Genomic DNA, 14,662 nt, shown 5'->3' on the forward strand with positions numbered 1-14,662 from the left:
TAAAGAAGCTGTTACAGATGTATTATTATTTATAAGTATACGTTTTTGTCATAAAAGATAAATAAGAGGAACATTTTTGAAAAAGGTAGATGAAACAATTGGTACCAGTAAATTCCTGTCCAGTCAAGTACAAATGCTCAGGGAAGATTATGCATGACCCAGTGGGCTCCAGTGGTACAAGACATTGCCTATTGCTGCAGCAAGAAGGTCAGTCATTCTGGAATATTTAAAGAATATTTCATCAAGTGCAGTTCCAAAAAGCACCAGCTATTAGGAAACAGACTCTCATGAGTACCGCCACAATAGAGGAAGACCCAATCTTACATCTGCTTCAGAGAATAAGTTATTTACAGTTACCAGCCTCTGGTATCTGCACAAACTGCAACTCAGATTGCAGCACAAATAAATGCTTCACAGAGTTGAAGTAACAGACACATCAGCTATTTAGAGGAGACTGCATGAATCAGGCCTTCATGGTGGAACTGCTGAAAAGAAAACACTACTTGGACAAGAAACATAAGGAATGGTCATTCGATTGGTGGAAATCTGTCCTTTGGTTTGATGAGTCCAAATCTGATATTTGGTTCCAACTGCCCTGTCTTTGTCAGATGCAGAGTGGGTGCACGGATGATATCCGCATGTGTGGTACCAACCGTGTCGCATTAGGAGGTGTGATGGTGTGGGAGTGCTTTGCTGGTGACTCTGTCAGTGATTTAATGCAAATTCAAGGCACACTCATCCAGCATGGCTATCACAGCATTCTGCAGTGATACACCATACTATCTGGTTTGTACTTAGTTGGACTATCATTGGTTCTTCAACAGGACAATGACTGAAAACACACCTCCAGGCTGTGTAAGGGCTATTTGACCAAAAAGAGTGATAGAGTGCGGCATCGGAATCCACAATCGCCCAACCTCAACCCAATTGAAAGGTTTTGGGATTTCTTGGACCACAGAGTGAAGGAAAAGTAACCAACAGGTCCTCAGCATATGTGGGTATTCCATCAAGACTATTGGAAAAGCATTCGAGGTGACCCATGAAGCAAGAGAATGGCAATAGTGTGCAAGGCTGTTGTCAAGGCAACCAGTGGCTACTCTGACAAATCTAAAATAAACACGTATTTTGATTAGTTTTAGTGCATTTATTTTGGTTTTTACAGTATTCCTGGTGTTATTTTATAGTTTTGTGGAAATGTAAATATAAATAAATTCACTTGAATGAGCAAGTGTGTCCTAACTTTGACTGGTACAGTATACTTTTTCGCTTTAAAGAACAGGCAGTTATACACAAAGAGAGCTGTAATCCTGAAAAACGATTGCTTTAGGAAAGCATACGTGATTCAAAACAGTAGGCTCGCAGTAGGTCGAGCCAGGAAATCAATTAAATAGGCAGCTATTTTGACTGTATTACAATTGCACTAAGTTCTGACACATTGACATATTTCCCCCAGCAGGTGTCAGTATGGCCAAGCAGTACTGGTCTGAAGCGGTCTTAAGGCGTGGAGCAGACCAGGACAATTTCTACTAAAATAGCCAGGAAGAAAGATAACGGTAAAGTTCAGTGAATCTAACAATCATCCAGCAAGGGAAGCGACGATTGGAGCAAACTTCCATCTCACTGGAGTTGTGTAGCCAAATGTAGGATACTATTTAAAAATGTTCACTAGAAAGAAAAGGGAATTGAACAAAAAGACAATTTCAAAGAAGAGTCAGGGGGAAAGCTTTGGGTCCCACAACTCATCAGTAAGTAACCTTAGTTTGCTAGCTAGTTACCGTACTGTAGCTAAACTAGCCTACGCTATTAGTTTTATGAAGATGATATTTGCACTTTCCTGGCTGGTGTGGTGACTAGCTTGTTAATCACTACTCGTATTAGCTCAGCGAGATTACTATAATTTAGCAATTTCTTGAAGTCGTGTTAGTGCTTGCTAATGCTTGAGGAGGGTTTAACAATGCGGTAGGAGTGGCTGACACCTGTCCTCGGGCTGGTTTTAGTCACCTTGCCACTGCTTCGACATTGTCTAGCAAGCAAGCAAGTTTATTTATATAGACCAATTCATACATCGGAGCAATTCAATGTGCTTTACAAAGAAAAATATATGAAAGTACAATAACAAAAACTAGTGTTGGTCATCGTCACTGAATCATTTATTATTTCTCTCTGTGTCTGTTTATACCCAATTTTTTTCCTAACAACTCGGTATTGTGTCATGGTCTTTCAAATGATTGTAAAGGCACTTGTTTCTAAACAACAGTTCTACTTATCACTACAATCTTCATGTCGTTTCACCCTTCATTCACCATCATTCTAATTTCATTCAAATCTGTTTTTATCTCCTCCTTCATTCTGTCTTTCCTGCCTCTCTACATCTCCTATTCCCTATTCTACCCCTTCATTTTACTCCGGTCCGTCGAACCAGCCAACTTACCTCAAGGAACAAACCACTAAAGATGGCGTCTTCGACATCCACCTCCCTTTACATCCCTCCGTCCAGGACACGCAGGCTCCTTGCTGCCCCACAACCCCCTGTCTACTACACCCCAGGCTGGCCACAGCCCACAGCTCTTCACACATCCCTGGGGCCTTACTCAAACGGCCCACACTCCTGAGCCGAAATGCCAGTGCGGCTGGCTTTCCCCTACAGGTGGCTGGAGCCTGGGTTTTCAGTAAGACCCAAAGGAAGGGAGTGAGCCGGGCCTCCAGCCCAACCACAGAGGTCTCAGAAGTGGGTATCGAGGTGGATGACATCCCCCATCTGCTCCGGGATGTGGCTCATTTTGCTGAGGCCGTGGACAGGCTAAAGGAGATTGTTTTGGGGGAAGGTGAGGCATTTTTATTGGGGCCAGTTGTTTTCTCTATGTGGCCTCACCAGGAAAACTCATACTTAAGATTTTACGAGTTTCTGTTGGTTAGGTCATATGTCTGGGTGACTGATGAACCAGATGGATGAACCAGAAGGAAGAGAGAATGTATGGCAAAGAATGCCACTCTAGAGTATTTGTTTGTATGTGTATGTGTAAATGCTAATCAAAGGGTTTCTTACGATCCAGAACACACTATTTTTTTAATTTTTTTATTTATTTATCCTTTATTTTACCAGGGGATGTCCCATTGAGATAATCAAATCTCTTTTACAAGAGAGCCCTGGGGCAACAGTTACACAAATTACACAGAATCACAGAAACAGTCACAACAACAAAATGTATTCACAAAACATATGAAATTATTAAAAATAACATAAAGCGGTTATTTAAAACATGCGCATTGTTCAGATTTGGATTGCCTAAGTAATTGTTTAAAATGGATTACAGGTTGATTTTGGTATTTAGTAACTGTTAGCTATGTTGTGTCAGTGTGAATTCACTTCCTATCCAGGCAGCTATTTTCATCACAACTTCCTGTTCTCAGTCTCCAAGCAGGTCAGAGAGATAAAGGAGAGGGAGAGATGGACGGGAAAAGGGGTGGGGAGACCTTTCTTAGTGGGTATTTTAGTAGTGTCACAAGAACAGAGGCACGAGTGTTAACGTCAATCAGTGACATCCACAGAAAAGGAGCCGAACGGTTGGAAACTCACATTTTGAATACCAGTGAGAGTATTTTAGGCACTACTCTCACTGGTATTAAAAATGGATTATGGGCCCAATAATCAGTAGATCATTTTTTTTGGTTTAAGTCAGTATATTTCAGATTTAACCTTTCGTGTTGGTAAGCTCAACTAAGCAATAGACATAGAAAAGGAGAAATAAAAGTAGCTTGTGGTTGGTGTTTCTTCCTCTTTTCCTAGTAAACCATGTTGTGTTACATGGTATCCTGCTTGATTCATTCTCTTTGTGTTGTGTTTGCTTGGTCTCTGTGCTTTTTGTCTATACCATCTGTGCATCATAACCTACAGGTTGTGCCTTTATCTGGTCTGATTGCAAAAATGTCCTTCCTGTGTGTGTGTGTGTGTGTGTTTGTGTTTGTGAGTGTGTACAAAGTTTTTTCTACACTTGTGACTACCAGAAAATCCCCTCAAAAATATACTGGGGGAAATCTCTTCGGTCCCCATGAGTAAAAAGGCATTTTTTTTGCCTAGAGCTTAGGTTTGGATGAAAGTTACAATTCAAGTTTGGAGAACACAGACCTAGAGACCAAACAGTTCCCTGCTTGTGTACTATGTCATCCAATTATGTAGGACTACATCATCCATTGTACAGTATATATATGTGTTACAATATGTTCTAATTTAAACAAATGCAAATTCATTCAAAAGCTATCTTTCTATATATTTCGATAAGAAAAAAAAAAAAAAAAAAGATTATAAATACACATTCTGTTTCTGCAATTGTATATAACACAATGATTGGATATTAATGTAGTAGCCTAAATAAAGTATTAGAGTTCAATAAATTGCAACAGAGGAAAATGAATAACAACAGGACACCTGACTAGAGTAAAAAAACTGAATTATTACAAAAATGACTGAAGCGTATTGAATCTATTACGCTTTATCGTACTGAAATAATCAGCCAGATGTAAAGCATACGGCAGATATGACCAATTGCTGTCCAATAAATTGGTGCATTCCTAGTAAGTAAACTAGAGTGCATATTTAATTATTCTGATCTAAACAACCTACTCAATATATTCATATGTTTTCCACATTCATACACAGCATTTAACACTTGTAGAGGTACCTTTGGCAGCAATTACTTCAGTGAATAATAATGAATAACAATGTACAGATAATTAACCTTGCTGTGTTTGTCTTTGTCTCAGACAGGCTGGTAGATGAACTCTCTGACAGCCACCTGGACCGTCGCACCCAGGCCCAGGAGTGTTTGGGAGAGGTGTTACGTGTTTTGAGACAGGTGATTGGTACATACCCTCTCCTCAACACTGTGGAGACCCTCACTGCTGCTGGGACACTCATCTCCAAAGTCAAAGGTCAGAGCTCTACTGTTCAGTCACATGTGTTCTGAGGGGTGTAGGGAGATCTAATATGTTTGATGTATTGTGTCCAGGGTTTAGTTACGACAACAGCAGTGACAAGCGCCGGCAGGACTTTGACAAGGCCATTGAGACCATGGCTGTGGCTTTCAGTAGCAAGTGAGCCCAGTGTTTCCAGTATAATTGTACATGAAAATCTGAAAAAGTAGGAGATGTGTCCCCTGTTCAATTTAATGATGGGATTTCAGTTGGCACATCCCTGTTATCTGCCGTTATGTTCCTTTTTCTGTCCCTCAGTGTGTCCGAACTCTTGATGGGGGAATTGGACAGCAGCACCCTCCTGTCTCTACCTCTAACAGACAGGAGCCGGGTGAGGGAGTGTGCGCATGTGGAGAGAAAATGGGCAGAAATATCCACTTGTTAACGATGACTCAGCATCTGGCTGACTGACCTCTGATACAGTGCGTGTGTGTGTGTGTGCGTGTGTGTGTGTGTGTGTGTGTGTGAGCAGTCTGTGGAGAACCTACATGACTTAGACTGTGTCCAGGTGACACACTGCCAGTGCCAAGAGAGGAGTAACCAGGAGGACTGCTGTAGTGAGTACTCCTTATCATTCGTCGACAAAGGCTCTTTTTGCATGTGGGACTGATACCCAGGCTATAAGCGTTCTTTGTCCCTTTCCAAGTCTTAGCCTAGTCACTGTTTTTCATGTGACCATGTGTGTGTCAGTGCTGAGTGGGGAGAAGGTGGACCTCCTACTGCAGTTGAGCAAGGGAGGAGTGGACTTGGCTTTCTCCTATGCTAAGGCTGTGTCCAGATATATAAAAGACGTCATCAGCTACTTAGAGAAACGGACTGCTTTAGGTTTGTTTATTACTGTCATTCACCTGTCTGTGTCTTCAACTGTTATTATCTGTGTCCATTGAAACCTATTGGAGCTTCTGTGACTGAATGTGACATATCCCTGTCCAGTCCATATTTTTAGCAGAAATTGAACCTGGGCCAAATATATTTTATTTTGAACCTAATTTCTGCTGCTCCGTTTTCTTGTAACCAGGCATGGTGTGAGTGTGTTGTCAGTTTCTGTGTCTGTGTGTTCCAGAGATGGAGTTTGCCAAGGGTCTTCAGAGGCTTTATCAGTCTTGTAAGCAGACTATTGCACAGGTACTGAAAGAACACATGCACCCGCGGACTGACAGATGTGAACATACACGCATTTGAATATTCCTCTTTCCTCCGTCTCTCATCGTCTCTCATCGTCTCTCTCTGTCTGTCTGTCTCTGTCTCTTTCTGTCTCTCTCTGTCTCTCTCTCCCTATCTGTCTCTCTGTCTCTCCATCTCTCTCTGTCTCCATCTCTCTCTGTCTCCATCTCTCTCTGTTTCCATCTCTCTCTCTCTCTGTCACTCCCTCTGTCTCCCTATCTGTCTCTCTCTCCCTCTCTCTCTTTCCAACTCCCTGTCTGTCTCTCTCTCTCTCTGTCTCCATCTCTCTCTCTCTCCAACTCTCTCTCTCTCTCTCTCTCTGTCTCTCTCTGCCTCCCTCTCTGTCACCATCTCTCTCTGCCTCTCTTGTTTCTCTCAGCCCCACATGCCATTCTTCTCCATCTACTCCCTGGCTCTGGAGCAGGACTCAGAGCAAAGTGTTGAGGTGCAGCAGACGACTGCATCCATACAGACGTTTTTACAGGTACATGTACCAGACGTTTTTACCCACATGTTCGTTTTCCCTGATTCTAATTTTTACATTTGCCCCGACCTCAGTAACCTAACCTTCCTACCTAAATGTTACCGAAACCTAATGCCTAACCGTATATCAGTAAAAAAAACATCCTGTGCGCACTTAACTTTCAGGTTTTAATGCATTTGTGGGGATTTCTGGTCCTCACATGTACAGTATAGTAAAACCAGTATCACACACACAAACACAAACAAAGAAAATATTTTTGTGTCACCTCACTCTGTCCCAGCATCTCATGCAGTGTAAGCAGGAGCATGAAAGGAGATGTAGAGAGATCCGAGAGCAGTGGCAGAGGCCTCAGAGAAAACTGGTACTGTCACAATCACCTCTTGTTTGTACGGTATTCTTATATGTCTTGTTGTACTCTTATGTCATGTAGAAGACAGTCATTCATATTCAACATTTCAGAGTGTGTCTGTTCCCAGATTGATGCGGAGAGTATTCTGCGTAAGGCTCAAGGCTTGTACATGATTCGCTATGAAGAGTATGACAAGGCCAGGAGCCGGGCGGAGGAGGAGCTACAAGTTGGAGGGGGTGGTCCTAAAGCATTGGAACGGAAGAGGCGATTGGAGGAGGAGGCCAGGGCTAAGGTCAGCTGACTAGGTTCTAGACTTGCTCAGGTTCTTACTATTTCCGTAGCTTGCCATTCTCATGGAAGTATAGCCATGGAATAGGAAGTGATCCTGGTGCATTATGGGCAATTTCAGCTTGCCAAGTGTGCAGCCATGTGGACTCAATGCAAGGAACTAAAAGCGACGATGGAGGCATAGCAACATAATCTTCATCAGTTAGAAATTGTCATCAATGAGAAATCTCATGCTTCTTAAGTGTTCTTCAGAGTGGATTTCACTTCTCATGTACAATTGCACAAAATCTGTATTTTACCAGAATGTTCTCATTGATATGTTTTGCAAACTATATTAATGAAGTTTACATTTGGAGACCATTCATTAGTCCTTAAAAGCCAACTCTGCCGGGTTCTTTTGTCATTGCATTTTAATGATCGTGTCTGTGGGCTTGTCTGTGTCTCTACAGGCTGAGGAGGCGGAGGCTGTGTACCGTGCATGTATATCTGAGGCAGAGGCACGACTCCAGGAGAGAGAGCAGACTAAAATAAGCACTCTCAGACAGATCCATGATGTCATTAGACACACCGACCACACCCTCAGATCTGTAAGTGTACTGCACATCCACATGAAACCATCAGATCTGTAAGTGTACTGCACATCCACATGAAACCATCAGATCTGTAAGTGTACTGCACATCCACATGAAACCATCAGATCTGTAAGTGTACTGCACATCCACATGAAACCATTAGATCTGTAAGTGTACTGCACATCCACATGAAACCATCAGATCTGTAAGTGTACTGCACATCCAAGTTAAACCGTCAGGTTGTTTGCAGATGGACTGCACTGCCCAATCAAAGGTTCCAACCATGTCTATTCCAAAAAAGTTGGGACACAGAATGCAATGATGTGGAAGTTTCAAATTTCAATATTTTATTCAGAATACAACATAGATGACATATCAAATGTTTAAACTGAGAAAATGTGTCACTTTAAGGGAAAAATAAGTTGATTATAAATTTCATGGCATCAACACATTGAGACAAGTTGGGACAAGGCCATGTTTACCACTGTGTGGCATCCCCTCTTCTTTTTATAACAGACTGCAAACGTCTGGGGATTGAGGAGACAAGTTGCTTAAGTTTATGAATAGGAATATTGTCCCAATCTTGTCTAATACAGGCTTCTAGTTGCTCCACTGTCTTAGGTCTTCTTTGTCGCACCTTCCTCTTTATGAGGCGCCAAATGTTTTCTATGGGTGAAAGATCTGGACTGCAGGCTGGCCATTTCAGTACCCGGATCCTTCTTCTATGCAGCCATGACATTGCAATTGATGCAGTATGTGGTCTGGCATTGTCATGTTGGAAAATGCAAGGTCTTCTCTGAAAGAGACGACGTCTGGATGGGAGCATGTGTTGTTCTAGAACTTGGATATAACTGTCAGCATTGATGGTGCCTTTCCAGATGTGTAGGCTGCCCATGCCACATGCACTCATGTAACCCCATACCATCAGAGATGCAGGCTTCTGAACTGAGCGCTGATAACAACTTGGGTTGTCCTTGTCCTCTTTAGTCCGGATGACATGGCGTCCCAGTTTTCCAAAATGAAAAAAAAATGTTTTTGATTCGTCTGACCACAGAACACTTTTCCACTTTGACACAGTCCATTTTAAATGATCCTTGGCCCAGAGAAAACGCCTGCGCTTCTGGATCCTGTTTATATATGGCTTCTTTTTTGACCTATAGAGTTTTAGCCGGCAACAGTGAATGGCACGGTGGATTGTGTTCACCGACAATGTTTTCTGGAAGTATTCCTGAGCCCATGTTGTGATTTCCATTACAGTATCATTCCTGTATGTGATGCAGTGCCGTCTGAGGGCCCTGAAGATCACGGGCATCCAGTATGGTTTTCTGGCCTTGACCCTTACGCACAGAGATTGTTCCAGATTCTCTAAATCTTTGGATGATATTATGCACTGTAGATGATGATAACTTCAAACTCTTTGAAATTTTTCTCTGAGAAACTCCTTTCTGATATTGCTCCACTATTCTTCGCCGCAGCATTGGGGGAATTGGTGATCCTCTGCCCATCTTGACTTCTGAGAGACACTGCCACTCTGAGAGGCTCTTTTTATACCCAATCATGTTGCCAATTGACATAAGTTGCAAATTGGTCCTCCAGCTGTTCCTTATCTGTACATTTAACTTTTCCGGCCTCTTATTGCTACCTGTCCCAACTTTTTTGGAATGTGTAGCTCTCATGAAATCCAAAATGAGCCAATATTTGGCATGACATTACAAAATGTCTCACTTTCAACATTCAATATGTTTTTTATATTCCATTGTGAATTTAATATAGGTTTATGAGATTTGTAAATTATTCCATTCTTTTTTACTCACAATTTGTATAGTGTCCCAACTTTTTTGGAATCGGGTTTGTAGATCCACATTTATTTCTGGCAATGTTATAGTACAGGTCATCCATCTGAACACCTCTCCCTCCATCTGTAGTTTGTGTACGTGAAATTGCTTGATGGTAGTTGTAGTTCTTTGCACTCTTCTCCCTCCCCAGGTCACGGTTTCCTACTACCAGCTGATGCACATGCAGACGGCGGCCCTGCCTCTTCACTACCAGACCCTGTGCGAGAGCACCAAGCTCTACGAGCCAGGACAACAGTACGCCGCTCACGCCCGACTCCTGCACACCGGCCCAGAGAACGCCAGGCTTCTGCTGACAAACCCAGAACCTACAGCTCACTTCCGCTTCGAAGCCTACTCCACAAACCAGTGGGTTTACTGTACACCTTACATTTTTATAGGAATATTTTACCCCAGAAACTAGATCCACTGGGACCGGCAGGTAGTCTATTTAGACGATTAGGTCAATAACTCGAAGGTCGCAGCTTCAAATCCCATAGCTGACATGGTAAAAAAACACCTGTTGTTCCCTTGAGCAAGGCGCTTAGCCCTTGGGCTCTTGTAAAATGACTAAAATGTAGATGAAATAATAGAATTATTGTGTCAGCTAGACAGGAAACCTGACTGTGGTCAACAACACTTTTTGGTATGGCGTGAACAGTGAAATAGTGAACCGAATATAAACATACAGCTTTTGAGTATGTTGACCTTTCACCTGATTCATGTTGATGTTTAAATCAGAAAACAACAGGTGCAAAGTAACATTTTGTAAGTGGTGTGTTAGCATTCAAAGGGTCAGAAAAAAATTCCAGTCAGTTGGCTAGCAGTCACTGTTCTGCAGTACCCTCCCTGTCCCATTTTCTCCTACAAAGTAGTCCTTTGCCACATCCCTCTTCAGGCTCCCTGGACGCACGCGCAAAACCAGCTCTACCACAGAAGCACCTAACTGCATGGGGGAGGAAGAGGAGAGGGCTGGAGACATTGTCACACAGAGGGCCTGTGAGTCCTGATTACCTCGTGTGAAGGAAAGAGGAAGCCCTCTGCTTCTCCTGTCCTCAGTGGTTGTTTCCTTCCGAACACAAAAGAAATGCAGAAGTGTTGTGAACTTGTCTAGCCACACATATGATTTCAAGTAACCAATAAACAGCATTATAGATTTGGGTAATGGTGTTTCATATTAGTAATTTGTGTTTCTATTAAAGGCCATGGTTATCAGACACTTAAGTCCTGGCCATCAACGATGAGTGACTCAAACAGTCTGGGAGGAGTCTATGTTCTGGAGACACCCAGCACAGGTACTGTAGAGCACAAGTTGTAGACAATAGAAAGTATGGAGAACACCCAAAAAATTAACACAATTTATAAGACACAAATACATTCTTCATGGAAATAATCCACTCTCATCCTTTTGAAATTCCCTAGAGGCACAAATCCATTCAGTTTAAAATGATGTTGGAATTTATTCCAAAGGTGAGGTGCAGAAAAACTAAAAGCTAATCTTCCTGACTCAGTAGAGGTATCTCTAGAGTTAGCGTGTTTGATAGTATGCATTTCTGTATGTCAGCAGAGAAATAATGTATGGTGCTAATATGTGCAGGATAGCTTTAAAACCAAAATATATCACTGATAGTTCCAGTAATAAATCATTTATAGAAATATGTGTTTCAGGGATCCTAACTAAAGCCGACGAGGAGCTGGTGGAGCCTGATGAAAATGTCGACTCATTTGAACAGGGTAAGAGACCCAGTCCTCCTCAGCTCTATCCAAACTGACACCCACACTGTAAAAGTGTTCACACACACAGTTCATCAAGTTAACAGAGACTTGCTGGGATTGTTAGGTCACTCTCATCTCTGTTGCGTGTCATTCTGTTGGTGTGTGTGAATGGGGCAGAGCCAGAGATGGCCGTTCCCACCGGTCCCTTCCGAAATGTGCGAATGTCTGAGGCAGCGAGGACCCACCGCCTTCGCAAACTCCGTACGCCCGCTAAATGCAGAGAGTGTGACAGCTATGTGTACTTCCAGGGTGCAGAGTGTGAGGAGGTGAGGCATTCACACAGGAGGCACTATACAGTATAATATGCTGGCTCATTGTACAACAACCATGTATTGCTGTCTGTCTTGCCGTCTTTCCTGTAGTGTCTGCTGGCATCCCATAGGCGTTGCCTGGAAAGCCTGGCTATCCAGTGTGGCCATAAGAAGCTACAAGCTCGTCTGTCGCTGTTCGGCAGGGACTTTAAGCAGGGGCTGGGAGACCTCGATGGTGTGCCCCTGGTCATCAGGAAGTGCATCACGGAGATCGACAGCAGGGCTTTGACGATGAAGGTGCTTTTTATGGAGTGTTTCTCAGTCGTCAGAGGTGTGATGAGACATGGGTGTAGACACTAGGGAGTGAATGGAGGCTGAGAAGGAAAGGATGACTTGGTTATCTACTGGATGTCTTTTTGTGTAGGGTATCTACCGTGTGAACGGTGTGAAGACACGTGTGGAGAAGCTTTGCCAGGCCTTTGAGAATGGAAAGGAGCTGGTGGAGCTGTCTCAAGCCTCGCCTCATGATATCAGCAACATACTGAAGCTCTACCTCAGACAGGTAACCCTTGCACACAAAACAGACTCTCCTCTTACACTTCTAAACTCACCATCCTTTCTCCCCCCCAGCTGCCAGAGCCTGTCTTCCCCTTCTGTCTCTATCCGTCTCTGATGGGGATGGCCAAGGAAAGCCTGCTTTCTGAATCTCCTAGCCCAGAGGGAGGTGTTCTGACAGACATGGGTCCTGAGACTCCCACGGAGGTCCTAAATCTGGTCCACAAACTGAGGGAGTTAATACAAAAGAAGCTTCCCAAGGCTAACATAGCCATACTGCGCTATATTACAAAGCACCTGCGCAGGTGAGGCATAGGGGAGTAATGCGTCCGCGCACACAAAATGTGATTTGAACTAGAAATGCACTCCGAAATGTTATCAGGAACAAACATTGTGTCCGTTAGTCCTTTCTCACTGTCAGTACTCCTCCTGTCCGGCCCTTACCTTCTCCCCGTCTCAGGGTCTGCGGGTGCGAGCAGGAGAACAAGATGAGTGCCAGTAACTTGGGCATTGTGTTCGGCCCCACCCTGATGCGCCCCCGTCCTTCCGGGGCCACCGTGTCTCTGTCCTCCCTCGTGGACTACCCCCACCAGGCACGCATCGTGGAGACCCTCATAGTCTTCTACAGCACGCTCTTCCACGAAGCCTCCTGCAGCACCACAGATTCCCCCCCGGCCCTAAGCCAGGTGAGCGACCATGGGTTTAGGATGTCAGAGTGAAAAACGGATCTCGTTCTCCTTTAGGAGAACTAGGTAGGTCTGATTCAATTGAGCCTTAAGTTCACACTTGCTTTTGTCGCTCGTGTGTGTTTTGTGTTTGTTAATCATAGGACAGTGGAGGTGAGGACTGGGTAGACTGTGGAGATGTCTACGGGGGAGACGAGGGAGAAAGCCATGGAGGGGACGAGGGAGAAGCCTACAGGGGACACGAGGGAGAAGCCTACAGGGGAGACGAGGGAGAAGCCTACAGGGGAGACGAGGGAGAAGCCTACGGGGGAGACGAGAGAGAATGCTACGGGGGAGACGAGGGAGAAAGCCATGGAGGGGACGAGGGAGAAGCCTACAGGGGAGACGAGGGAGAAGCCTACAGGGGAGACGAGGGAGAAGCCTACAGGGGAGACGAGAGAGAATGCTACGGGGGAGACGAGGGAGAAGCCTACGGGGGAGACGAGAGAGAATGCTACGGGGGAGACGAGGGAGAAAGCCATGGAGGGGACGAGGGAGAAGCCTACAGGGGACACGAGGGAGAAGCCTACAGGGGAGACGAGGGAGAAGCCTACGGGGGAGACGAGAGAGAATGCTACGGGGGAGACGAGGGAGAAAGCCATGGAGGGGACGAGGGAGAAGCCTACAGGGGAGACGAGGGAGAAGCCTACAGGGGAGACGAGGGAGAAGCCTACAGGGGAGACGAGAGAGAATGCTACGGGGGAGACGAGGGAGAAGCCTACGGGGGAGACGAGAGAGAATGCTACGGGGGAGACGAGGGAGAAAGCCATGGAGGGGACGAGGGAGAAGCCTACAGGGGAGACGAGGGAGAAGCCTACAGGGGAGACGAGAGAGAATGCTACGGGGGAGACGAGGGAGAAGCCTACAGGGGAGACGAGGGAGAAGGCTACGGGGGAGACGAGGAAGAAGGCTACGAGGCAGACGAGGGAGAAGGCCATGGAGGGGACGAGGGAGAAGGATACGGGGCAGAAGGCTACGGGGGAGACGAGGGAGAAGGCTACGGGGGAGACGAGGGAGAAGGCTACGGGGGAGACGAGGAAGAAGGCTACGAGGCAGACGAGGGAGAAGGCCATGGAGGGGACGAGGGAGAAGGATACGGGGCAGAAGGCTACGGGGGAGACGAGGGAGAAGGCTACGGGGGAGACGAGGGAGAAGCCTACGGGGGAGACGAGGGAGAAAACAGGACAAATTTACTAACCAACAGCAATGAGACACCAAATAACCACTCAGGAAGATCAGTGAATTCAGACTCAGAGGAAGACCTGAACACTGGAAATATCAACTGAGGAAAATTAGTCACTACACTGACTGGATTTCTTATTGCTTTCCGAAATGTAATGTTAATTTAATTTCATGTTTTTTTTCCCATCAGTTTTGCCAAAATGCACCACACCAATGTTCTTGTTATATCTTGGACAAATACAAGGAAGGAATGAGTGAGATTCAGTATTTCTTGAGTTAACTGTGTGCTATTTCCTGGCCACCCTTGTTATGCAGTATTATTACACTGTGGGTTTATGCTCTAGCCTGACCTCTACCTTCATGTGCTCACAAACACTTCAGCACTGCTGCTTGGTATGTGCTGGAATATTTTTACATTGTTACAGTCTAGTATTACTTTTTTACAAGTGGTGACATTAAATACCAGTTTAGCAATATGCAAATGTTTGATTCCCAATAATTGTTGAGATTTGT

The 14,662-nt window shown here is 44.6% G+C and overlaps 1 protein-coding gene across 2 annotated transcripts; it reads left to right on the forward strand.

The window, feature by feature from the left end:
* Window positions 1-1,559: 1,559 nt before the first annotated feature.
* LOC105022302 (rho GTPase-activating protein 45) lies at window positions 1,560-14,625 on the forward strand. 2 transcript variants are annotated; one of them, XM_013132258.4, is made up of 22 exons: window positions 1,560-1,745; window positions 2,423-2,825; window positions 4,762-4,929; window positions 5,007-5,091; window positions 5,230-5,302; window positions 5,444-5,528; window positions 5,662-5,796; window positions 6,035-6,096; window positions 6,515-6,619; window positions 6,900-6,980; window positions 7,096-7,260; window positions 7,706-7,843; window positions 9,815-10,029; window positions 10,559-10,659; window positions 10,863-10,955; window positions 11,314-11,394; window positions 11,554-11,702; window positions 11,799-11,984; window positions 12,112-12,249; window positions 12,318-12,547; window positions 12,703-12,928; window positions 13,072-14,625. In XM_013132258.4, exons 1-22 carry the CDS (start codon window positions 1,659-1,661, stop codon window positions 14,251-14,253), a joined length of 4,188 nt encoding a protein of 1,395 aa, XP_012987712.3. In that variant the 5' UTR covers window positions 1,560-1,658; the 3' UTR covers window positions 14,254-14,625. The 2 variants fall into 2 exon arrangements, with proteins under 2 accessions (XP_012987712.3, XP_012987713.3); XM_013132259.4 differs by having other exon boundaries at window positions 11,329-11,394.
* Window positions 14,626-14,662: the final 37 nt, after the last annotated feature.

This window comes from Esox lucius, chromosome 3, assembly GCF_011004845.1.
Source record: "Esox lucius isolate fEsoLuc1 chromosome 3, fEsoLuc1.pri, whole genome shotgun sequence".
NCBI classification, from domain to species: domain Eukaryota; kingdom Metazoa; phylum Chordata; class Actinopteri; order Esociformes; family Esocidae; genus Esox; species Esox lucius.

Bases quoted from the DNA above. Each gene is read 5' to 3' on its own strand.
- LOC105022302 (XM_013132258.4), top strand. From the start codon at position 1,659: ATGTTCACTAGAAAGAAAAGGGAATTGAACAAAAAGACAATTTCAAAG. The intron at 5,092-5,229 runs GTGAGCCCAGTG...TCTGTCCCTCAG, and splicing joins GCTGTGGCTTTCAGTAGCAA to TGTGTCCGAACTCTTGATGG. The intron at 7,261-7,705 runs GTCAGCTGACTA...GTGTCTCTACAG, and splicing joins AGGAGGAGGCCAGGGCTAAG to GCTGAGGAGGCGGAGGCTGT.